At 42.0% G+C, this 26525-nt stretch overlaps 1 protein-coding gene across 2 annotated transcripts; it reads right to left on the reverse strand.

Moving 5' to 3' along the window:
* Positions 1-1685: 1685 nt before the first annotated feature.
* On the reverse strand, positions 1686-24036 carry LOC105867602 (uncharacterized). Of its 2 annotated transcripts, none has more exons than XM_012757838.2 (4): positions 23979-24036; positions 20408-20498; positions 13254-13380; positions 1686-4291 (listed from the first exon to the last, which is right to left on the reverse strand). In XM_012757838.2, exons 2-4 carry the CDS (start codon positions 20420-20422, stop codon positions 2616-2618), a joined length of 1818 nt encoding a protein of 605 aa, XP_012613292.1. In that variant the 5' UTR covers positions 20423-20498; positions 23979-24036; the 3' UTR covers positions 1686-2615. The 2 variants fall into 2 exon arrangements, with proteins under 2 accessions (XP_012613292.1, XP_075855054.1); XM_075998939.1 differs by having other exon boundaries at positions 23864-24021.
* Between the last annotated feature and the right edge of the window lie 2489 nt (positions 24037-26525).

The following is a 26525-nucleotide window of genomic DNA, read 5'->3' on the forward strand; positions in this document are numbered from 1 at the left end:
GTATGTTTAAATATTTTCAGTCTAAAAGAGCATTATGTCCTGGTGTTGCCCACAAACGAATACAAGAAAATTTACCATCACCACATTTTAAAAACATGTATCTAGGATAGATTTTGGGATCTCACAAAATGTAGTATTTGCTAACTAGTAATGTTGCTAAAACATAAATATCAGTATGAACTTCCATAATCAGAAGCAAAAAAAAAATGAGTTCATTGTAGAGCTTTTCATTGAACTCACTACAGTATAGAATAAGCTAATTATAGGTAAAATTACAAATCTATTTTATGTGGAGCTTTTTGATGTTTGTAAAATTTCAAGGGAACAAAATGGACATATTCACAAGAAATTAAAAAAGGATACTTCATCAATCACAGGAAGGTTTTGACATGCCTCCTTGTAATATCAAAACATCTCCAGGCCTGGGGCGGTGGTTCACGCCTGCAATCCGGGAGGCCCGGGGTGGGGGTGGGGCGCAGATTGCTCGAGGTCAGGAGTTCGAAACCAGCCTGAGCAAGAGCGACACCCGTCTCTACTATAAAAAGAAAGAAATTAATTGGCCAACTAATATATATAGAAAAAAAAATTAGCCGGGCGTGGTGGCGCATGCCTGTAGTCCCAGCTACTCGGGAGGCTGAGGCAGGAGGATCGCTTGAGCCCAGGAGTTGGAGGTTGCTGTGAGCGAGGCTGACGCCACGGCACTCACTCTAGCCTGGGCAACAAAGTGAGACTCTGTCTCAAAAAAAAAAAAATATATATATATATATATATATATATATATATATCCAAACTATTAAAGATTTTTAAATTTATTTAAAATAACTACTTTTACCTATTGAAAATATATTAAGCCCTTTGCCACAGAAAGGGAGAATGTACATGATCAATCACAGGTGGAACAATTAAGATATTTACTCTTGTAAAAGACAAATTCAGATTTGTCAAATTCTCACCAGAGCCAGAAGGACGGGCTCCCACGCGCAGGCGAGGAGACGACGCCCTACCCGTGTCGGGCTGAGAGGAGGCCGCCGCTTCCCCAGCGGAGACCGCGACGGGCGGCAGACGTTAGAGGTCGTTAATTATTGCGCGTAGCATACGAAGGCAGTGCGTAGGTACGTGCGCGCACGCACGCTTACGCACGCAGGCCTGCAGTACCACGCCGGCCCGCGACACGCCCCTACCGAGCCCCAATCCCACCCTTCAACTGTTGTTAACACCCAGGCCCAGCCGGCTCTCAAGATGTTTTTGGACCAGCAGGGGAGGTCTATACAGCTTTCCCTAGAAAGTCTCATTGTGCAATAAACATTCTCATAACACTTAGGTGTAGGACATCATCATTCTTAAGATCCAAACTGAACTTTGCCATTGTGTGTTATTTATTCTTAAGAGGAAATTCGTGAACATTAATATTTTGAAATTATGTCACTGAGCACTGCAAAAGACAAAACATGTTTTTCCTTATTCCTCGCATTTTCTTTAATTTCCAAAATTTTCTCATATTGTTACTATGTTTGTATTTTCTCTTCATGTAAATCAAGGTTAATGCCGTGGGTCTTATCTGGCACACAAGGAGGCTATGTAAATATAATAACAGTGCACATTCATGAACACAATGCAGGTTTTAGGGTATAAGAGTCTGAAATTGCACTTCTATTAGACTTTCATTATACCCATATAAGTATCCCAGGGCCAGAGTGTAGACAGAATAACTCAAGTGCATTCTATGAGTATACATTCCCAACATTGTATGTTGTTTGATTCCTCCAAGAAAATAACTATTTTACACCTTTCAATGTAAACAGCCTAATGGGGCATTGTTATTGTCTGTTATGAAGTACCCTATTGAAGTGGGATGAAACTATGTTGGTCGAAAGAACATGATTCATTCATAGTTATGAAAAAAGATAAAATTTTATTATTACAAGATCTATGATGCATTTGGAATAAAACAGCAGCAAAATGTAATGCCAGCAGTTATATGTGAATCCTACTCAATGAAGTCCTTTTGTAGTTTAATAATCTTTGTTATACAACAGCTGTTGTCATTCAATGAAGGTGGCCACCATTTCTCCTGCAATATTTCTACCACATTAGTCACTAATACCTAGTATTCTATGCCCATAAAAAAAATTCCAGTGTCCTATGGTCTTGACGTGCTTATTTCATGGTCAATTGGTAGAACATTTCTTTCCTGTAACTCAAAGAGCCCTCCTATTGGAGGAAGAGCACCCCAAACCCAATCATCATAGTGTTCCATTATTCTCTGCCCTTACTCCATGCTAATTGTCAAAGGCAGAGTCCTTCTTCTTTAAAGAACTTGGATAGAAATGATCCTCATCTAATGTAGTGAGCCCCCGATCCTATTATTTCTTAGACACCACCATAAAAGATGTTATACAGTTTTGATACTTGGGTATTAGCTTAGGCATGCACGTTACATATGTGTTTTTATCACAGATGTATATTTTGATGTCTAGTGAGTTTTGAGGACTAAGTACAGCCCCTGCCCTGTACATTACATTTACATAATTTCACTCTAGTATGGGCTCTTTGATGACAATTAATGCTTAAACTCATGATGTTCTCCTACACTCTTTGCATTTGTAAGGATTCTCTCAGGAATGAATTCTCTGATGTTGTGAGAGGAGTGAATTATGACTGAAGATCTTGCCACAGTCATTACATTTGTGAGATTTCTCCCTAGTAGAAATTCTTTGATGACTCGCAAGATTTGAACTTTGAATGGACACCTTTTCATATTTATCACTTTTGTAAGGCTTCTCTCTAGTATGAATTATTTGATGCCTAATGAGATTTGGGCGCACACTAAAGGATTTGCCACAATCATTACATTTGAAAGGTTTTTTCCCAGTATGGATTATCTGATGTCTAGCAAGGTTTGGGCGCACATTAAAGGACTTGCCACACTTGTTACATGTGTAAGGTTTTTCTCCAGTATGGATCACCTGATGCGTAGTTAGGCTTGAATACACACTAAAGGCTTTGCCACACTCATTACATTTGTAAGGTTTCTCTCCAGTATGGATTACCTGATGGGTAGTTAAGTTTGAATGCACACTAAAGGCTTTGCCGCACTCATTACACTTGTAAGGTTTCTCTCCGGTATGAATTCTTCGATGACTTGCAAGGTGTGAATTGTAACTGAAGACCTTCCCACATTCATTGCATTTGTAAGGTTTCTCTCCAGTATGAATTCTCCAATGCCTTGCAAGGCTTGAAGTTTGACTAAAGACTTTGCCACATTCATTACATTTGTAAGGTTTCTCTCCAGTATGAATTCTCTGATGAATTGCAAGGCTTGAAGTTTGACTGAAGAGCTTGCCACATTCATTACATTTGTAAGGTTTCTCCCCACTGTGGATTACCTGATGGTTTGTAAGAGTTGACCGCACATTAAAGGCTTTGCCACACTCATTACACTTATAAGGCTTCTCTCCAATATGAATTCTCTGATGTAGCGCAAGGCATGAATTGCGACTGAAGACTTTGCCACACTCATTACATGTGTAAGGTTTCTCTCCGGTATGAATTCTCTGATGTAGTGCAAGGCATGAATTGCGACTGAAAACCTTGTCACATTCATTACATTTGTATGGTTTCTCTCCAGTATGAACTCTCTGATGACGTGCAAGGTTTGATTTTTGACTAAAGACTTTGCCACAGATATCACATTTATATTGCTTCTCTCCAGAATGGATTAACTTATGTACCATGAGGTGTGAACCTTGATTAAAGGCTTCGCCACACTCATTACATTTGTAATGTTTTTCCCTAATGCATGATTTCTGTTCTTGTGTGAGTAATGAAGGATTGATGAAATCAGTCCCATATTTTTTAAAAATATGAGTTTTACTATTAGAAGGAATTCTTTGTGGTAGTGAAACTAAGGAACCATTACTGACAGACTTCTGAACTTGATTACAGTCATAAATATTCCCACCAACTTGAAATAGCTGTAGTTTAGGTGGAAGTGCCTGAAAGCATAATCCAAGCTGATTTTTAATAGGCTTATTTCCTGCATCCCTTCTATTATGTTGGCCTCTTCTACTAGTAAGATTTTCTTTTTGGGTCATGAGCTCTGTGTTGTAATTTCCTTCATCATCTTTCCACTGACACTCAAAGTCATGCATGTTTTTCTGAATTTCCCTGAAGCAAAAATCCTCCATGTCTTGGCTTTCATGTCTTTCCAATGTTACTGTGTGGAATATTTCTCCTGTATAGCTGTTTCCTATTGGGGGTAATTCCTTGATCACACTTTTAGGAGACATATCTACAAGAGATAAAGAACCACAGGTTTCTGATTAAACAAAAAGTCATACTTAATATTGAACACAGTTATAAAACTTCCCAATCATGATCTTCAATTTTTAGGAAAAAAATAGGAACAAGATTCTTTAATTAAAAAAGGGTGAGGGCACAACTCTAACCCTTCTTAGGGAGAGGCAAAGATATACAATGTAACCAAAATGTTAAAAAAAAAAAACTTTTTAGCAGGTGGTGGGCAGGCGGGAGTGGGGAGGAGGAAAGGGGTGTATGCTTCCATAACGTGTGTGATGCACACCACCAGGGGACTGGACATATCGGAGGGAGGGAGGGGGCAGGGGCAATATTTGTAACCCTAACAATATTTGTACCTCCATAAGATGATGAAATAAAAGAAATAAAAAGGGTGATTACAAGTAATTCAAATGAATTTTAGGAAAGCCTAGTTTCAAACATCCTATGGCCAAAACACTCACATTGCACAAACCTATGCTAGTCTTGAAAGTAGTAGTAATATTTTTCCACCTTGACTCCAAAGTACACACCAATTAGTAACAGGACTATGTTCAGAAAACATGGTTGTCACACTATTGAACAGAAAAAAATTAGATTGTATATAATTATAGCATATTTATACTGTATGGGTAAATACTAACATACTGCACAATATACTATAACAGTAAATAAGCCACAATAAACTTATGCAATGACTAATCTAAATAAATGGTAATTCTGGATTGTAAACAATAATAGCACTGACAAAATAAGGAAAAAGTTAAAACATATCATATTTTTTGGAATACCTGCTATAAAACTATACCCATATAGATAAGGCATTTTGTGACATTAATGACTGATATACGTCAGTTATATTGCATAAAACCTACTGGAAAACCATCACCTGTAAATCTTAATAAAAAGTAATTAATAAAACATAGTAGTCCATGCTAAAACCAGGGAGCAAATAATTAATAACCATATTTATATAAAGTTATAGTCTGTGCAATTCTAAACATTTCCCTCTTAACCAAAACCAGGAACTAGTATTTCAGAAGCAGCACATGATAGGAGAACTGGAATATATGTTAAGATCACTGACTTTTGATGCATGAAGTCAGGTAAATACATAGCATAACAGAGAATAAGAATTAGGTAACAAAGTGAGAAATCACAATGATTTCACACACAGTTATGTAACAGTCAATAGAGCAATTCCCTATATATGTATTATCCTTTAATAACAGATTAATAATGTATTGCCTTTCAATAATCAGCCACAAAATATACAGAGTTTGTACTTAGAAAATGTATTAACTGAGATGAGAGAACATATTGTTTAGAACAAACAAAACAATAAAAGCATACAAAATATAATGAATGCAGCCTCTATGGTCTGAATATGCCAGCCAAAATTCATATGCTAAGGTCCTATTCTCCAATGGGATATTATTGCAGGTGCAGCCTTTGGGACATAATGGGGTCATGAGGGTGGACTACTCAGAAGCAGAATTAATGCCCTTAAAAGAAAAGACATAACAGCTTGTTTCCTGTCATTCTTTTTACTATGTAGGGTAGTCAGAAGATGGCTGGGGTAAACCAAGAGGAGGACTCTCACCAGGAACCAATTTGTCTGGTACTGACTTTAGTCTTGATTTTTCAGTCTCCAGGTCTATGAGAAATAAATTTCTGTGGTTTATTCCTCCCGGTCTATGGTATTTTTTATTGTACAATGAGTTAAATAAGTGAGGGAAAGGACCATCTCATTGTAAAGTTGATAAATCATTAAACAAAGGAACTTTGAGACTTTACTGCCAAACATGCAATATTCTCACACAGCCCTCACACAGCACTAACTTATGTTGAAAGCTTTCAGATAAATTATCATTATTTTTCAAATAAAGACACTGGGCCCACAGTATTCATGTATTTAAGCCCAATTTGCACAGAAAGTAACTGAGAAAGAGAGGATTTGATCCTGGGCCTACAAGATCAGACACATTCTTACACACAACTGTTCACCCAGGCAGTATAGAAAATAACTGGTCACAGCAAATAACTCAAGCATATAAAGAAATACAGTGGAGATACAAGAGCTGAGCTGTGTTGCTAATAGTGCTACTCAGCCATCCTTCAGAGTAATGGTAGCTGAGTCATCATCCCCTGTACTTACTGATTAAGGAAGCATCCTGACATTAAGTGGATGAGTAACATGTTGCCTTACACAGTGAGAAGTGTGGGAGGTGAGAGTGTTCTGTGGAAATTAGGGAGTTCAGGAGTACAAAGTTAATATGCTAGGAAGTAACAGTATATTCCACCGAGATCAAGGTACCATGTGTTGAAAGGCCAGGATAGAGCCAGGGCAAGAGTAGAGGGGAGAAAGTAATAGGCATGTAGGCATAAACTTTGTGCATGCAAATCTGGGAATACGAGGGCTGTCTGGAAAGTATCCAGCTATGTAATATGAAAAATGATACTAACAATGGCTGCATACCTTCTGGACAGCTCTCATATAAGTGTACTAGAGTAGTTCAAATTCTGACCTTGGAAGGAAAGAAACACTGATCCATGCATAAATATGGGAATTACACTATAGGTGTGGGACAAGAAGGGATTCAAAAGGGAGACAGTATGATGACATGGGAAGAAGGCAGTTTTACATCTCTCAGATATTTGCTTTTTCACATATCATGCATCAGACTGAATGTCCCATGAGTTCTATTTCCACCCATATTTTTAACAAAATCCTACATAAAGATTCCTTATGCATGAATATTTTTAGGAGGACATGGGAAAAAAAAAGAAACCACGTGGAAATGGCCAAGACATTAAGATGAATGAAGTTATTCTGTCACACAGAGATACAATGAAACTTTCTCAAGGGTACAGCAATGTAGGGAAACCATGGGGGCAGAATGATGATCCCCTGGCTGGATAGGCAGAGATGTTTAAGGAAACAAAACTAGCAGGAGGCTGTTGCCAAGGCATGAGCTTGATCACATTTGTAAAAAAGCTAAAATAATTAATTAATCAAAATATTATGTGTTTAAAAAAATTAAACTATTTTTACATATTAAATTTTTTAGGGTAAATCTCCTTGTTTGTTGTGTAAAATAATAGTGTCTCTTTTGCCGGCTCCTGTATTTTGAAATCACATCAACAGACCTGTTAAGATAACATCTTCAAAATAAAAAGAGACATGAAGAGTGATTTCCACAAGAAGGCAGACTAGCAAATGCCAGGCCCTCATTCCTCCATGGAGACACCGACTTACCAACAATATATGGTCCAAAATACCTTTGAGAAGAGTCTAGAAACAGTACAGAAGCTCAGTACCCAATGAACACCTAATCGATACAAAACTGACCCAGAAAGTGTAGGAAGGTTTGTGGAAATTTGTTCATCTTTACCCCATCTCCTCCCCGGCACAGTATTTGTGCCTTCCTCCCTATTTCCTTCTTAGGATGGAAGAAAGAGTAGAATTTGCATTCATCATTTTGGCATCTGCACGAAGGACTGGATTCTGTCTTGTCTGACTTTGATTACTGAAAGGAACAATGGCATATTTGTATGTCAGACTGGAGGCTACTGAAATTATAAGCAGGTTCTGCGGTACATTAGAGCAGCACAGATTCTGCAGTGCCAGGAAGGTTGGAGTGGGGGATGCCAGGGAGAGATTTTGAGTAGAGAAATACCACAGACACAGAAGACCTTGGAGAAGAAGGGATAATTCTCTTGGGAAAAATAAATACTTTATAAGCAGCTGCATATACTGGAGTAAAAGCACATATACCAGGCCAGGGAAGATATAACCTCAGAAAAGAACTGAGAGATCCCAGAGCCTTATACTGGGCTGACTAGGGAAGGTGTTGCCCTGCATGAAACCAGTCAGTAAAGTCTGTAGTCCCAGATACTTGGGAAGCTGAGCTAGGAGGATCGCTTGAGCCCGGGAGTTGGCGGTTGCAGTGAGCTGTGATTGCGCCATTGCATTTCAGCAGTGAAGGGAACATGCACAACAAAAAATTTTAAGTCCTACAAAAACATAAAAAAACAAAGCCAGGCCGGGCGCGGTGGCTCACGCCTGTAATCCTAGCTCTCTGGGAGGCCGAGGCGGGCGGATTGCTCGAGGTCAGGAGTTCGAAACCAGCCTGAGCAAGAGCGAGACCCCGTCTCTACTATAAATAGAAAGAAATTAATTGGCCAACTAATATATACAAAAAATTAGCCGGGCATGGTGGCACATGCCTGTAGTCCCAGCTACTTGGGAGGCTGAGGCAGGAGGATCCCTTGAGCCCAGGAGTTTGAGGTTGCTGTGAGCTAGGCTGACGCCACGGCACTCACTCTAGCCTGGGCAACAAAGCGAGACTCTGTCTCAAAAAAAAACAACAAAAACAAAAACAAAAACAAAAAACAAACAAAAAAAAAACAAAGCCAAATAAATGGCAAAATAAAACTTTCCAGAAACTGACCCAAAAGAAATGTAGCCCTTGGAATTACTTGAAAAATATTTGAAATAACTGCCTTAAAGGTATTCCATGAACTAAAAGGGAGCAGAGATAGATAACTACACAAAATCAGGAAAATAACATATGAACGAAATGTGAATATCAGTAAGAGACAAGCTATAAAAAAGAACCAGACCAAAATTTTGGAGCTGAAATATAATAAATGAACTGAAAAAGTTACTAGGGTAATTTAAAAGCAGAGGAAACAAGGCACAAAAAAGAATGTGCATAGTTGATGACAGGTTATTAAAAATTATTGAGTCCAAGGAGCAAAATGAAAAAAAATAATGAAGACAAGAAAATAGAGGCTAGGCTGGGCGCAGTGGCTCATGCTTGTAATCCTAGCTCTCTGGGAGGCTGAGGCAGGTGGATTGTTTGAGTTCAGGAGTTCGAAACCAACCTGAGCAAGAGCAAGACCCCGTCTCTACTATAAATAGAAAGAAATTAATTGGCCAACTAATATATATAGAAAAAATTAGCCAGGCATGGTGGCACATGCCTGTAGTCCCAACTACTCGGGAGGCTGAGGCAGGAGGATTGCTTGAACCCAGGAGTTTGAGGTTGCTGTAAGCTAGGCTGACGCCATGGCACTCACTCTAGTCTGGGCAACAAAGTGAGACTCTGTCTCAAAAAAAAAAAAAAAGAAAAGAAAACAGAGCCTAATAGACTTTTAGGTTTCTGTCAGACTGAACAATACACACATTATTGCAGTCTCACACAAAGATCAGAGAGGTTAAGAGCACTTACTTGAAGAAATAATAGCAAAAATATTCATTATTTAGCGATAGAAATAAATACACACAGAGTCAAGAAGTTCAATCAGTTCCACTGGAATAAAGCTTAAGAGGTCATCAGAGAGACACACTATATAAACACATTATCAAAACTCAAAGACAAAACAAAAACAAACAAACAAAAAACAACCAAAAAACTCAAAAAACAAAGAGAAAACCTTGAGAACATCAAGATAAAAAGAAACTTGTTATATATAAGTGAAACTATTTAACATTATATTTTTAGCAGAAACCTAGCAATGCAGAAAGCAGTTAAGACATTTTCAAAGTACAAAGGAAAAAAAGTGTCAACAAAAAATACTTTATATTTGACAAAATTTTCCTTCAAAAATAAGTAAAAAAATAAAAGAGACCTATTGCACAACATGGTGACTGTAGTTAATAACAACATATTATGCTGGGCATGGTGGCTTGCTCCTGTAATTCCAGCTACTTAGGAGGCTGGGGCAGGAGCACTGCTTGAGCTGAGAAACTTGAGATTCCATCTCTAAAAAACTTATTAGCCTGGCATGGTGGCATGCACCTGTAGTCCAAACTAACCAGGAGGCTAAGGCAGGAGAACAGCTTGAGCCGAGGGGTTTGAGGTTGTGGTGAGCTGTGATTGTGCCACTGCACTTTAGCCTGGGCAACAGAGCAAAACTCTGTCACAAAAATAAATAAATGAATAAATAAATACATAAAATCAAAATTAAAAAGTTATAAGAATAAGCATAAAAAGATCTATACAGTGAAAACTGCAAAACACTGCTGAAAAAAAATTTGAAAAGACACAAATAAATGGAAAGATATCTATCTTCACAGACTAGAATACTTGACATTGTAAAGATGTCAATAACAAACCTTCACAAACATCATGAAATGATGTTCAACAAGGATGCCAAGACCATCTAAGAGGAAAAGGACAAACAATGCAACTAATGGTGCTAAGAAATTTGAGAAATTATCCACATGCAAAAGACACATATTTCTCTGCCACTCTAGCCTGGGTGACAGAGAGAAACCCTGTCTCTTAAAAAAAATAAATTAATTAAAAAAATAAAGTAGTAAAACAAAACAGAAAGTGTAATGGTAGTTTCCAAGGGCTGGAGAAAGACGGAATTAGGAGGGAAAAGATGGAGTTTAAATACCCATGACAGTCAATTGAATCTAAATTCAAATAACAGGAAAATATAGCATATTTTGCCTCTGCTAAGCTCATACAATGTAAAATATTCTAAAAGTTACATGACAAAATTTTAAAAAAATGAAACATGGGGTCAAGGGTACTACTATTACTGTATGTATTAGTATATATATAATTGTTAGTATGAATGAATAAAAATCAGTGTGCACTTATACAAAATTACTAAATCTGACTTCATAATTATCACTAGGAGAACACAGGTAACCTTATGAAAAAAATAAGTAAATGTCCCATTGTGGGGAATGGCTTACACTAAAAGGCACTTTTAGTAGCAACACTCAGGTGGCCAGCAACATAAGCAGCAGATATAGAGGCAGAGAACAACAAACAGGTCAGCACCAGGAGGTAGGCAAACAAGGAACAGATACACTTTATATAAAATTCTTATAGACAGAACAACAAGAAACACAATTAGTTTCTGTGTGTTAACTGAAGAATGCAATTTCTAGAACTTGAAAAATCGTAAAGAAAATACGAGTGATATAAACAATGGCGGAAAAGTCCATGAAGTGCAAGAAATGGGCTAAGTTTCCTACAAAATACTACGAGATATTTAAAAATTAATTTAGTATACCAAGATGGACATGATGAATCTAGACAGGGAGAGTAATTTTTACAATACAGCATTTGTTCTAAGAAATCAGAATTCAGTAAAATTTAAATAATGTTAAATAAGTTATGTTTAAAAAGCAAAAAATATACTGTAGAGAGGGTAATGTGTCTTAAGTGACAAATTATGGCAAGTCAATTTAGTGTTATTTCTCAAATTTGACAGTATTACAATTGACTTAATTTAAAAAATGCATATTCTCCAGATACCAAAAATTCTCAATTTAAAAATAGTAATAAGTTTAATTGACAAAAGTATACTGTAATAGTATGTACTAAGCCAAGTGACATATAAGTAAAAAACCAATTAATACTACCTATTCAGTAACTTCTGGAGTTTGTGTATTAGAGAAACTCCTGATCCATACCTTACCCACAGAAGGAAAACTTCTTTAAAAATACACAAATAAACGGCCATTTCATTATACAACACCCCTTGCATTCCAGTTACAAAACAAATACTAAGAATATTATAAAAAACATAGAACTGATGAATAAATGAATAAAAATAGTTCATTTATACACATGGAAATGTACAAGATGAAAGTAGCAGCAGCTTAAACAAATGAAGTGGACTTTAAGAACCGAGACACCACTCAACTTCACAAGCTGCCTCCACAAGATGTATTAAAATCATATTTGTTATACATTTGAACTTGAAACAAACTGTACAGGTTTTTTGGGTTTTTTTTGAGACAGAGTCCCATTTTGTTGCCCAGGCTAGCTCACAGCAACCTCAAACTCCTGGGCTCAAGCAATCCTTCTGCCTCAGCTTCCTGAGGAGCTGGGACTACAGGCATGTGTCACCATGCCCAGCTAATTTTTTCTATATATATTTTAGTTGGCCAATTAATTTCTTTCTATTTTAGTAGAGATGGGGTCTCGCTCTTGCTCAGGCTAGTTTCAAACTCCTGACCTTGAGCAATCTGCCCCCTTCGGCCTCCCAGAGTGCTAGAATTACAGGCCTGAGCCACCCAGCCCGGCCTGTACATAGGTTTGAACAAAGGTTTGCTGATGAGAATGAACAATGACACAGGGGACAAAAAATGTGGCACGAACAATAGTTTAGCCAAGAGCCTCATACACATGAGGCTGTGAGCTTGTAGGGGACATCCCAACACTGACGCTGGCTCAAAGGTGACGGTCATTACTATGTGTGATCAACATTGTCATGATGCCCTCACGGGACACTTTTGTGATACTCCTCAAAAACCAGAAAGAAAACAGGAAACTCTTATCAGTCAGGCTCTCCTGATTCTTTCCATCTCAGTGTCCTGGGACATGCCGACAATTCTGCTCAGGGTTTCAAGGGGCATCTCTGTATGTAGCAGGATAATATTCAAACATAGTCGTCAAAGTGTTCTCCTTCAGTAATTTTCTGTTTTCATGTAAACTCATCTCATAGGAGAGTCCACAGAACATAACCTAGAGGTGGGTTATCACAGCAGAAAAAAAGGACATGACCTAATACTGTGTATATCAAACACAATTACCAGAAGCAAAATCACACAAACATAAGAGAATACAAAATCAAAATTTTTTTTACATCCAAACATGTGGACATCTAGCTCTCTTCTAAGAACTACTGAAAGGAAAGCACAGAAGTAAAAAAAAAGGAACTAGAAAATTTAAAAGTCTGGCATAAGGTTTTATGCATACTTTAGGTGTGGATCCACAACTGGCATATCCTAAAGGGGTCAGAACAACTGAAGAAAGGGGACAGTGTAGAACAAATTTAAATGCTTCAAAGGAAGCCTTTGTTTCTGAGTTCAAAGGACTTCAATATCAGTCAAGCAATGCAGGGGCTCCCAAGAGGCACCCAAGGGAAAATGCTAAGATACCAAGGGCAGACTCCAACTTTTGGAGTAAAGTTATCCTCACCCAGGGAGACCAGGTTCCTGTAGTTCTCCAACATCACGTCCCTGTATAACGTCCTCTGAGCAGAGTCCAGGCACTTCCACTCCTCTTTAGAGAATTCTATGGCCACATCCCTGAATGTCAAGTGTTTCTAAAATGAAAAACACATTTTACCGAGGGGTTATGGAGGGATTTATCATCTTCACAGAAAATGAAAAGAGAAGCAATATTTTTTTTTTTTTCTTTTTTTTTGAGACAGAGTCTTACTTTGTTGCCCAGGCTAGAGTGAGTGCCATGGCGGCAGCCTAGCTCACAGCAACCTCAAACTCCTGGGCTCAAGCAATCCTGCTGCCTCAGCCTCCCGAGTAGCTGGGACTATAGGCATGCGCCACCATGCCCGGCTAATTTTTTCTATATGTAGTAGTTGGCCAATTAATTTCTTTGTATTTATAGTAGAGACGGGGTCTCGCTCTTGCTCAGGCTGGTTTCGAACTCCTGACCTCAAGCAATCCACCCGCCTTGGCCTCCCAGAGTGCTAGGATTACAGGCGTGAGCCACTGCGCCTGGCTGAGAAGCAATATTTTAAGCATGGATTTGAAGTGTTTGGAAAAATTCACATTAAGGTACTTTTAAGCACATATCTCTCCTTAATTATTTTATTACATTTTTCCATAAGAGATTATATCTTCTATATTAGCATGGATTTCTCATTTTAGTGAAGAATACAAGAAATATACAAATAACAAGTCAACATAGGGCTATCTCTATAGAAGTGTTAGATATTACGTTCAACATACCAAGTGATATTTGGTATTTAGGTAAGCCAGAACACGTGTCTTCAGAAATGACAAAGGCCATGGTGTCTTTACAGAAAAAAGGTCAGGATGTAAAATCTGTGATGATGATGGCAATAGCAATGACTGAAGTTTTTGAACACTTCTCATGTGCGAAGCATTATTCTAAATGCCTTACATGTCCTAATTCGTATAATAACATAAGAGCCTGTGATAGAATGATCTGTTCCCATCTTACTGAGGAGACAACTGTGTCACAGACACTTGCCACAGATCAAAGAGCTAAAACTGATAAAGCCAGCACCTACACCCAGGTGTCTGGCACTTAGAATTGAACATGAAGAAACAACCAGTTAAGTAACAGAGACAGCATGAAATGTAAATTGACAGAGGTTTATGTAATGGAGAAAAGGTAAAAGAAATTCAAGAATAAGAATATGGAACATCATAACAGGTCACTGTATACACACATAGTTATGCGCTTCATATGTCACTATTCTTACTACTACTACTTCATTAACATGATAGTGTAGAACAAATTTAAAACCATGGAAAACCTTTAAGATATTAATATAATTTCAACTGTTACAAAATATAAAACTTGTTTCAAATGATGATTATTTTGTTGTTGTTGTTGTTTTTTTTTTGAGACAGAGTCTCACTTTGTTGTCCAGGCTAGAGTGAGTGCCGTGGCGTCAGCCTAGCTCACAGCAACCTCAAACTCCTGGGCTCAAGCAATCCTCCTGCCTCAGCCTCCCGAGTAGCTGGGACTACAGGCATGCGCCACCATGCCCAGCTAATTTTTTATATATATATCAGTTGGCCAATTAATTTCTTTCTATTTATAGTAGAGACGGGGTCTCACTCTTGCTCAGGCTGGTTTTGAACTCCTGACCTTGAGCAATCCGCCCGCCTCGGCCTCCCAAGAGCTAGGATTACAGGCGTGAGCCACAGCGCCCGGCCTAAATGATGATGTTTTGATGATTATTTTTTCATAAAATTAATCTGCTAGCCAGTGCAGTGGTGTTTATAAGTAATTGATCACAACGAATTACAGATTTCTTTGTTCCTTCTCCACTCCCACTGTCTCACTTAAATAGCCAAAAAACCAAACCAAACCAAACGAACCAAACAAACACAACACAACACTGGGGTTGGTGGCTCAGGCCTGTAATCTTAACACTTTGGCAGGCCAGGGTGGGAGGACTACTTGAACCCAGAGGTTCATGTCTGCAGCGAGCTATCATCATACCACTGTCCCACAGCCTGGACAACAGAGCAAGACCCTATCTCTAAAAACAAACAAAGAAACAATAAATCATGGGCTTGTGCATCCATGAAATAAGAGAAACTGTCTCTCAATGACATACAAGGGCTATCTGGAAAGTATCCAGCCATTGTTAATATGAAGAGAAAGGTTACATGGCTGGATACTTTATGGATAGCCCTTGTATATTTTGATGATTTTTTTCATCATTTTTGCTCAGCATGTTTGGGACAATAAAAATGTACAACTCTCACTTAACAAGAGCCCCATGGAGTCTGTTAATTCAATCCACAAAACCATGGTATAAGATTAAACACATAGGCCAAGAGCAATGGCTCACACCTGTAATCCTATCGTCCTTGGGAGGCCAAGGAAAGAGGATCACTTGAGGCCAGTAGTTGAGACCAACTTGAGCAACATAGCAAGACCCTGTCTCTACAAAAATTTAAAAATTAGCTGGGTGTGGTGGTGTGTACCTATAATCCCAGCTACTTGGGAGGCTGAGGTAGGAGGATTGCTTGAGCCCAGGAGTTTGAGGATGCTGTGAGCTATGATGATGCCACTGCACTCTAGCCCGGACAAGAGTGAAATTCTGTCTCAAAAAGAAAAAAAAATTATTAGTATTATACATTAATTTAACAGAGTAAAATGAAAAAAATATGTATTGCAACAGTAGAAAGCTGAAGAAGTTATTGGATAACTACAGATCAGGCTAAAAGAAAAATTAAAAAAAACAACTTGATATTAAGAAAGAATGTTTAACCAAACCTTATGATCAGCAGTAAACACTACATGCATTTCCTGTAAATTAAAGAAAAGGGAGGCTGGGCACGATGGCTCACGCCTATAATCCTAGCACTCTGGGAGGCCGAGGTAGGCAGATTGCTTGAGCTCAGGAGTTCGAAACCAGCCTGAGCAAGAGGCTCTACTATAAATAGAAATAAATTAATTGGCCAACTAATATATATAGAAAAATAAGCCGGGCATGGTGGCACATACCTGTAGTCCCAGCTACTCGGGAGGCTGAGGCAGCAGGATTGCTTGAGCCTAGGAATTTAAGGTTGCTGTGAGCTAGGCTGTCGCCATGGCATTCACTCTAGCCTGGGCAACAACGTGAGACTCTGTCTCAAAAAAAAAAAATTAAAGAAAAGGGGGCTGCCCAGGGCTGCAACCAAATGCAGCATGGCTGCTGCCATCTGAGCCAAAGAGAGGGCCACTGGCAATGACCCCAGGCCCCTGGGAGTAGAATCACTGCTCATGTTCTCATGTCCCAAAGACAGACTCCCCTGCTTGCAGCCGCCATCCCCGGGGCTGGAACCTAAGCTTGAGCTTCTGGCAGTGACCTTGCAGCCCTCAGCAGCAGAGCTGCTGCATATCTACAAGGCTCCTGAGGACAGGCAACCCTGCCTGCAGCCGCCACCTGGGGCCAAAGCACATGCTTCCCAGTCACCCACCTATGCTTGCTGCCACTGAAAGTAACCTCCCAGCCTCTCTTGCCAAAGCAGGCTGTAGCATACTCACTGCTGCCCTGAGCCAAGCATTCTGCAAGGGGGCCCAGGGATCACCTTTCCTCTGCCTACTGCAGCCAGTGGCTGAATGCACCACCACAGGGCCAGGCCCAAGGACAGGACCACCTGGCCTGGCACCACCCCCATAGTGCCTGACCACTTGTCCAAGGGTGTGGGAACTGCTCAGCTCATTCTGCCACCATTGGCACACGAACCTACGGTTGTGTGCCATCCAGCTCCTTCTGGGGGCCTAAGGTTGGGCCCATCCAACTTGCTGCTACTGCGGGGTGAGAGCATTTGAGGCAGGTCCATGAGGAGATTAACTACTTTTCCCCACGGAACCAAGTCCCTAAGATAGAGGTCGCCACAGAGGATAAGGAAATTGGTAGGCAACAGAGAGTAATAAAAGAATACACAGAGACTAAGGTATAGTTTATAGTTTTATATATATAAAAAGAGCAGATATAACACAGGAGAGGGCACCTAGGAGTCTGGTGTATCACCATAAAGGCCAGCAAGGTTAGATTCATAGAGGTTTTTATAATCACAGACATCAATTACTAGTTGTCAGGGTAACATATTTGCATATCAGGGAATGCAGTTGCTAGGGGATACAGGTAGTGGGTTAGGGTCAAAAGTCCTCTCAAGGGGCTTCTGATCTATCTAGGTGAACAAACAGGTACAAAGTCTTTCAGGAGCTAACTTCTAAGTTCTAAGAGGTAGTTGTCAATTAACAGAGGTAAAACAAAAGAGGTATAGTGACTCTATATATCTATGATTAGTTATGGTGGACTTAAAGGTAGACACAGACGGGAGAGAGCAGGAAGCCCACCTCTATAAAACAGGTTGTTTATAACCACAGCGGCGCATCTCTGGGCAAAGTGCATTCATTGTCTCCGGCTCCCATCCTGTGGGCCATATTTGCCTTGTCCTGTCTTTCAAAGCTCACAGATTTTGAGATACCAGGAAGCCTCCCTGGAAAACATCCCCACCAGAGATTTGAGAGCTCCCCCATGATAGCAGCCTCTAATAAGTGAACCATTAAGTCCACACATTCCTTCAGGGCAAAATCCTGCAAACTCCTATTTCTGTCTTTAATATAGTAATATTGGGTTATACAACAGAATAATGATCTTATGAGTCACATTTCATTAATTCCTCAATCATATTTTCCCAACACTGCTACCACCACAGTTGGCACCTACCTGCATGTGTCACCTGCAGGTTTGAGGACTGGTCCACTCAGTCAGTCACAGCCATCACTGACACTAGCACGAACTACTTGGGAGCCAGAGGGTTGTCCTACCACTGCTTCTGCCATCACCCATGCCACATCTGCTGCCAAGGGGCCTGAGAACCCATCACTGCCACTATCAGCACCTGAGCAAACAATCCAGAGGCTGAAAAATCAGCTTACCTGGACCCACCCTGGAGCAAAAGGACAAGAAGACTTGGCCTGTTGCTGCCACTACTAGGGGCAAAAAATCGGCCCACTTGGCATCCGCATCTCCCACCTGGCATCCCCATCCCCAGCAAAACTTCACCAGTCCTTCCACTAACAATGGCACCCAAAGCCACTGAGGAAATCAGACACCCCTGACACTGTTTACAGTCAAAGAAATCATACAAAGATGACACTACTTGGGGGGCGGGAAAAAAAAAAAAACAAAAAAACAAAGATGACACTACGGCATGCAACCAGAATCAAATCCTAAGTACCCTACCCAACCAACACCATACATCAGGGGTCCTCAAAATTTTTAAACAGGGGGCCAGTTCAGTGTCCCTCAGACCGTTGGAGAGTGCGCACTGTGGGCCCGCGACGAGTTGGCTGCTAAGCAGGACAGGCAGCGGTGGCTAAAACGCCAGGTGGGCCGGATAAATGTCCTTGGTGGGTGGCATTTGGCCCCTGGGCTGTAGTTTGAGGACACCTGCCATAGATACACCTTTAGGGAAAAGCCCTCCCCCACAAAAGCAAATAAAAAAAATGGAAGAAGTGACTGTTATACCAGATATCAATGTAAGGACCCATGAAACATGAGGAAGGAAATATGACACCTTCAAAAGAATACAATAATTCTCCAGCAACAGACTACAAGGAAAAAGAAATTTATAAAATACTGGAAAAGGAATTCAAAATAATGATATTAAAGAAGCTCCCTGAAAAAGTAAAAGAGTAAAAAAAGAAAAAAATAATAAATGAGATAAATAGGAAAAAAAAAAAAGAAGCTCCCTGAGATAAAAGGAAATATAGGAGAACAATACAAATAAATAAAAAATACAATTCAGGATATAAATGAGAAATTTTCCAAAGAGATAGAAAAACAAGAACAAAACAGAAATTCTAGAAGTGAAAAATTCATTGAATAAAATATAAAATACATTCAAAAGCTTCAACAACAAACTATATAAAGCAGAAGAAAGAATTTCAGAACTTGAAGAGGTCTTTTTAAATAATCCAGTCAGACAAAAAAGAAGAAAAAGAATAAAAAAGAATTAACAAAGCTTATGTGATATACTGGACACCATAAGTAAAACATTTAAATTCAATATCTGAATTCATCATAAAATATTTGAATTTTGGGTGTCCCAGAAGGTGAAAACAAAATGAATAGAAAACCTATTTAACAAAATAATACCTGAAAACTTCCCAAGTCTAGCAAAAGATTTAGACATCCAGATACAGAAAGCTCAGAGATTCCAAAAGAGATATTATACAATCCAAAAAGGTCTTCTCCATGGCACGTTAAAGTCAAACTGTCAAAGTAAAAGACAAAAGGAGAATTCTAAAAGCAGCAAGACAAAAGCATGTAGTTACTTACAAAGGAACTCCCAACAGAGTGAGTGGTAAACTGTTGAATGGGAGGAAATATTTGCAAACTATGCATATGTGAAGAAACTAACATCCTGAACATAAAACGAACTAAAACAATGCAACAGTAAAAACAGAAATAATACCATTATAAAAAGTGGGCAAACAACATGAACAGAGCTTTCTCAAAAGAAAGCATATAAATGGCTAATAGGTACACGAGAAAGTGCTCAACATCAGTAATCATCAGGGAAATGCAAATCAAAATCACAATGAGATATTATCTTAATACAGAGAGAATGGCTATTATTTAAAAAGATAAAAAAAATGATGCCGGTGAGTTATGTAGGGAAAAGGGAACTCTTCAGGGAGTATAAATTAGTATAGCCACTATAAATAACAGTATGTCCACATTAACACATGACTTCCAGGGGCAGCTTCTCTAATCCTCTTCTACAGAGAGCTGACAGTGCATTCAGATGTGGCCCCTAAACAGTCCCTGCTCCCAATGGCACTGACACCTGGGGGCCCATACCCCATCTCCAACACCTGTCTGGGAGAGAACAGGACCCCAGGACCATGTCCAATGGAGCCCCTTCAAAAGGTCATGTCACTGGGTCACAATGAGATGGAATCTCAGTGGAGATGAGGGGGATTGAGGGAAGGCATGGGTGAGGGTGAGAAAACACGTCAGGCAGGATGGCTTCCGAGTCAGAGAAGATCAGCAATGCCAATGCCCAGAAATGCAGAAAGGAGGGAAACACAGAACAATCCATCAAGAATAGCTATCACTTTACCTGAGTAAGAGCCATTCCTGAATTCTTTTCTTTCCTTTTTCTCCTCTTCTGGGTTTCTTCCTCATGTAAAATGCGTTGTTAGAAGTCAATCCTAAATGTTAAAAATATGCTGTTTATTGTTCACAACCCACACATTCCTTTCCTGTGCCACAACCCATATACAGGGAAGACATCACCAAGTGGAAAGATGGTCCTCTGTTGCCCACTGCATAATGAGAGATGCAGGAACAATAAACTCCTACAGGAAGAACAAGTAAGTTTTTGAACCCCTTCTTCAGAACTCACTCCCCTCCTGGTGAAACCCGCACACACGCTGCAGCAGTGGGGAGCTGGGCTGTGCTGAGCTCCTCTTCAGGGCACAGACCCTCCCTGACCAAACCCAATGCAGAGCACAGCCCTCCTCACCCCTGCGTGGATCACAGGCTGATCTCAGCCTTCAGAAAAGAAGGACACAGAGCTGTGGTGGTCAATGCTAGACACAGACTGGAATCACCTGGGGCATTATAAATATTATTGAAAGATGGTTGCACTCTGACTATTTGAATGGGAATTTCTGGTAAGGGTGCACAAGGAATGTACTGAAATGCCTCAGCACTCTAATGTGAAGCCAGGATTGAGTTCCACTCAGAGGAGCAAGCCCAGCACACCTCCCACCTCCTGGCTTTGTTGTCCCCTTGGGGCCTTGTGAACTGCATTTGGGTCATGGAAGGTAAAGGAACGTGTGTACACACATACATACACACACATACACAGTAGCCAATATAAAGGAGAGGTAGGAGTAAGGGTAAGGCTGGAATGTTAAATGGAGCCCAGATGAAGTCTCCACTAAGAATCTGATATCAGAACAAAGACTCAAGGAAAAAAGGAAGCGTGTTTGCCACCTGCAGTTGAGGGGCCCCCAAGTTCTAGGCAGAGGGACTGCCCAGGTGAAGGCCCCAAGGTAGTAGACATTTTCGTCCCAGGAAGAGGAAACAGGCCTGTGTGGCTGGAGCAGGGAGGACATGAGTAGGAGATGAGACCAGAGAGGTCCTGAGGGAGCAGAGCAAGGAGGGCACAGGCCTTCAAAACTTTTTTTCCCCCATACCTCAAAAGACTTTTGGAAAAGATGTATGTTCTCACTTGTTTTAAGTAAACATGTAATTTTTCTTTATATTATAAAATAATACACTTACAAACAATCTCCTATATTTTATTTTTATTTTTTAAAATTTCCTATATTTTAAATACATGCAGCTGGTCCCTGGTGATGTGCAGAGCCTGGAAGACCCAGGAGCCAGAGTGAAGCAGTGACACAGATGGCTAAAATAGGGACACCTCAATACATGTTTGAGGACACAGGGTCTGTAGGTAGGGCTTTGTAGGCCTCAGTACATCCTTTTGCTTTCATTTTGAGTAAAATAAGTAGCCACAGGAAGTTTAGATCAATGAGAACTGAAATTTCCAAAAGAAATATGGGTCCATCTTTATCACCTGCTCTGTCCCGCTGGTCTTCCCTGAGGGCTACTCAGTCCCACCCACAGCCCCAGCATCTAACCACAGCCTCAGAGCAGGTGCTGCAGTTGTCCTGTGAACAGGATGGGGACTGTGTCCTTCAATGAAGGGAAAACACAAAATGCTCAAAACGATCAATGCAGAAGAGTGTTTCGGACAGATTAATGCAGAGGCAATAAAACCTGAGTAACACGTAAAGAGTGACTGGCAAAGGGACTGGGAGACATCTCTGAGCCTAGATCTGAAGGAGGAGAAAGGGACAGAGCCATGATGATTTAGGGCCAAAGGGAAAAAGAAAAAAAAAAAAAGACCTGAGACAGGGAAGGTTTTTGTGTTTGGAAAAAGAGAAATGTTGAATGTGACTGGGGCAGAGTGAGCCATGAGGAGAGTGAGCTCCCAGGATGAGGCTGCACACACTGGCAGGGCCCTCCCTGATGACACAGGGCTGTGGAGCCACCGGGAGGTCTGGATTTGTCCTGAGGAACATAGGAAGCCAGAGGAGGGCTCAATGCCAGGGACCAACATGACCTGCCTTTAGATTTAGCCCTGATAATCCTAATGCAGAGAAAGGTCTCTGTAGATGTTCTCTCTGTCTCAGCCCATTTCCATTCTTGTTCTTTTCTCTTTCTTTTTTCATTATTGGAGGACTAGTATACATTTAAAATGTTAATTACAATAATCATATCTGTATTCCTAACCACTCTCTGTATTCCTAACCATTAATGTGGACCCAGGGTCCTCTTTCGTCATTCCTGTGTATTTCCCTCCCTCATTCTGTATATATCTCTCATTTTCACCTTCTCTCCCTAGCTCTTCTTCCCCCTTTCTTTTCGGTGTTTTCTTCCTGGGTTTGCTCTTCATTTGTGCCCCTCTCTTCTGTTGCTCTTTCTTCCCGTTCTCTCTCTGTTTCTTTTGTACCTTTCTGTTCCACTCTTGCAACTTCTTTTGCCTCTTCTTCCACTTTCTCCCCAATCTTTTGATTGTTCCCAGATCCCATATATTTCTGCTTCTTTCTTACTCTATCTTTGCTCCTCCCTGTTAAATTCCCTTTTCCTTGTTACAGCCTTTGTCCTCACTCTCTGGCACCCCCAGGTCCCTAGGCTTCCTCTCTACTGTGGTTCCCCCTCTGCTCTCCTTGTTATCAGGTATCCCTTGTTGTCCCAGAACCCCGCTACTGTCTTCCCTGACTCCAACATCCTCTGGCCCCACTAGCTGTCTGAGGGGCCTTCCCCTTTGCTGCCCCTCTCCCTATTTTGCTGCCCTTCATCTCTCTGCACATCGAATTTTTTTCTAAATTTCTCCAGTTGCTTTTCTCCCTCTAATACTTTCTCTGCTGCTTCTTTCACTCTGTCTCTTTGCAAATTCCTCCAACATTCCCTCATTCTTCTTTCCTCTGTCAGTTTTTCTATTTCTCTCTCAGTTGCTTTCTCTTTCTCCTTTGCCCACACATTCACAGGGAAGGGTATGGAATAAGATGCCCGCCTCCCAGAAGAGTAGCATTTTCCAGTGGGGCGGAAGTGGGCATCTAAGAACGCTGGATGTCACAAGACAGACCCCGGTCACCTCCCCAAACGAGGGGTCAGGGGATGCGGTGACTGTGAAGGGGAGGCCTGGAGAGCAGGATGAGGCCTGAGGAGGAGTGGTGGGACATGGTGCCTTAGTAGCTAAGGGTGGGGTCTACAGGTTCCCAGGACCGGGCAGAGGACGCGGCCTCTTCTGCACTGAGGCTGCGGCGCTGCCCTCCCGGGGCCGACGAGGGCGAGGGTTGAGTGGCGCAAAGGGCGTGAATCCACCTCGCGAGTGGTGAGGATTTTAAAAAGCGCGGTGCAGGCGGAAAGATCAGTAAAGAGTTTTAAGAAAAAAGAATGTGAAGGGCGGTGTTTACCTGGTTCGAAGGCACAGAGAGGGGGGCAGCACCAGCCTCAGAGCGATTTTAAACCAAACGGACCGCGAGTCTGAATTTACCTGGGGTGGAGGAGGCGGTTTGGGGATTTTAAGGTTCATAGCGACCCCCGAGCACCGTGTATGGAAGACGGAAGACAGCCAAGTGCAGGTTTAATCTAGATAGGGGGACACTCACACTCCGCAGCATCAGCTTCACTCCACAGGATCCGCTTCCGGGACTGCAGGAAACTACGCATGCGCGAGAGAAGCCCGGGCAGCACGCGGGCGGGCCCTCGGGAGGGCGGGGCCTGGGGCGGGCCGAGGGCGGGGCGTTGAGAGCTCAGGTCTGAGGCGGCCGGCTTCCTCCGGCATTCCAATTCCTTTAGCGCCCGAGCGGGGAAGAGTCAACCTTGTACTCAGTTCCAGACGTTCATAGGGACACATGTGGCGTGTGAATCGTGGAAAGGCAAAAGCCCGAGAAAAGTGGTTTTTTTTTAGTTTAGTATGTGAGAAAAAACATCTTTTTAATGGACTCAAACAGGGTTAACGTATTAATTTCTGGTTTGTTAACAAACAAGAAAATAGAGATAGTTCGTTATGCTTTAGGATCCATGTGTACAAAAATAGGTGTTGACTCTATAACTGGAATGTATCTGACCGGCAAAAAAAGACTAAAGCTAAATATTAATATCACCGACTGCTTTGCTCACATTGCAATTTCCCGATTTGTCCCACGATGTCCCATGTCGTCAATCCAGGATTCATAAAAAAGCCAAATGCCACTCCACTGTCACGTGGGTAGAGAGCTGTCCTGATTCCTCACGTCCCAGGGTACTGGCTGCAGGACCGACGAGCCCCAGAAATAAAAGTTTCCTCTCCCGCGATAAGTTAAAGCACCAACTGTTGCTTTAAAACAACCAATAACTTTTAAAAAATAGATATAAATTGCACTGGTCTTCCTGATACTAGTTATTTTATTCCACATTAAAATGAGTGCACAACAGTAAAACAAAAAAAGAAAGATGCGTTATGTGAGGTTTTTCGGCTGCAGCTAGAAGAAAAGACAAAGAGTGGGGGCCAAACCACGTGGCTTTATTATACACTGGTGGACGAGGTTCTGGGGCCCCAAGAGAGGGGTGCCCAGAAGTGCGGCCGTTTGAAGGGGCTGAGGCCTTTTACACCCTTTGGGCCTGGCTAGGGACTTTTGGCGGGAAGAGCTGGGGATTTTCCATTGTGACCTTGGGTGGTCTTTGAGAAACAGGAGGGGCTGGCGATATTTGCAGAACCCTGAGCGGAATCGTTCTTATCCAGGTGGACTTCTGGGTGTGGTTCCTCTCAGCCTGGCCTGGCAGTTTTGTCCTTGGCGGGTCTGGTCTCCTGAGCCTTTTCTTTTTTGACCTAGGGAGGGGGGGCCGCCACCAGCCTTACACTTTCACCTCAAACACCTTTGAAATAAACTTTATTTACATCATAATATGCTTAATGCAATAATTTTCTAAATATAATGTAATTTCAAATTCACTTTAGGTGCATTCTGAAGGTACACAACATGCTTTTTTTATTTTAAAATTGTATTCTATTTTAGGTCTTGTATTTTTTTAAAATTTAAAGGCGGCCGGGCGGGCGGCTCGGCGTCCCGGGCTGCGTGGCGAGCCGGTCGGCTCGGGCCCTCCTTCGGCGTCCTCGCCGCGTGCCAGCGCCGGCGTCTCCGTTCCGGAGAGACTGCCCTCACGCCGCCGCGCTCCCTCGGCGGCAGAGCTAGCTCCACCGCGGGCGCGTCCCGGCCGGCAGCCCTGAAGGGGGAGCGGGCCATTTGTCCCGCCGACTCCCCAGAACCGGGCGGAGCGGCTGGAGAGGCCGCGGTCGCCGCCACCATCGGGGCTTCCTCAGCGAGGCCGTTCGTAGGCCCCCGCGCCCTCTCGAGTCCTCCTTTTTCCCCACGCGCCCCCGGGCCTCCGGCCTCAGAACGCCCGAGTGAGGAGTTGGGGACGCATCCGGATCCCTGGGTGCCCATCCGGATCCCTGGGGGCCCGGCCTGAGAACGCCCGAGTGAGGAGGTGGCCGTGGTGAGAGGGACGCATCCGGATCCCTGGGTGCCCATCCGGATCCCTGGGGGCCCCGGCCTGAGAACGCCCGAGTGAGGAGTTGGGGACGCATCCGGATCCCTGGGTGCCCATCCGGATCCCTGGGTGCCCATCCGGATCCCTGGGGGCCCGGCCTGAGAACGCCCGAGTGAGGAGGTGGCCGTGGTGAGAGGGACGGATCCGGATTCCTGGGGGCCCCAGCGGCGAGAGCCCCAGCCGCTCCTCCCAACGGCGAAGACGTGCGACCTGCTTTGCTCCTGATCGGGGACTTGGCAGTGGGGAAGACCTGCGTCCCTTTTCATTTTTCGGATGATACTTTCAGCACCATCTTCATTTCCACCCTAGGAATAGACTTTTTTTTTTTTTTCGAGACAGAGTCTCGCTTGGTTCCCCAGGCTAGAGTGAGTGCCATGGCGTCAGCCTAGCTCACAGCAACCTCGAACTCCTGGGACCAAGCGATCCTCCTGCCTCAGCCTCCCGAGTAGCTGGGACTACAGGCATGCGCCACCATGACCGGCTAATTTTTTCTATATATATTAGTTGGCCAATTAATGTATTTCTATTTATAGTAGAGACAGGGTCTCGCTCTTGCTCAGGCTGGTTTCGAACTCCTGACCTCGAGCAATCCTCCCGCCTTGGCTTCCCTGAGTGCTAGGACT

Source organism: Microcebus murinus, chromosome 32 (assembly GCF_040939455.1).
Source record: "Microcebus murinus isolate Inina chromosome 32, M.murinus_Inina_mat1.0, whole genome shotgun sequence".
Taxonomy (NCBI): Eukaryota; Metazoa; Chordata; class Mammalia; order Primates; family Cheirogaleidae; genus Microcebus; species Microcebus murinus.

Coding starts and splice junctions, on each gene's coding strand:
- LOC105867602 (XM_012757838.2), bottom strand. Junction 4,292..13,253: donor CAGGAACCTGGTCTCCCTGG/GTGAGGATAACT, acceptor TATCTCTTGTAG/ATATGTCTCCTAAAAGTGTG.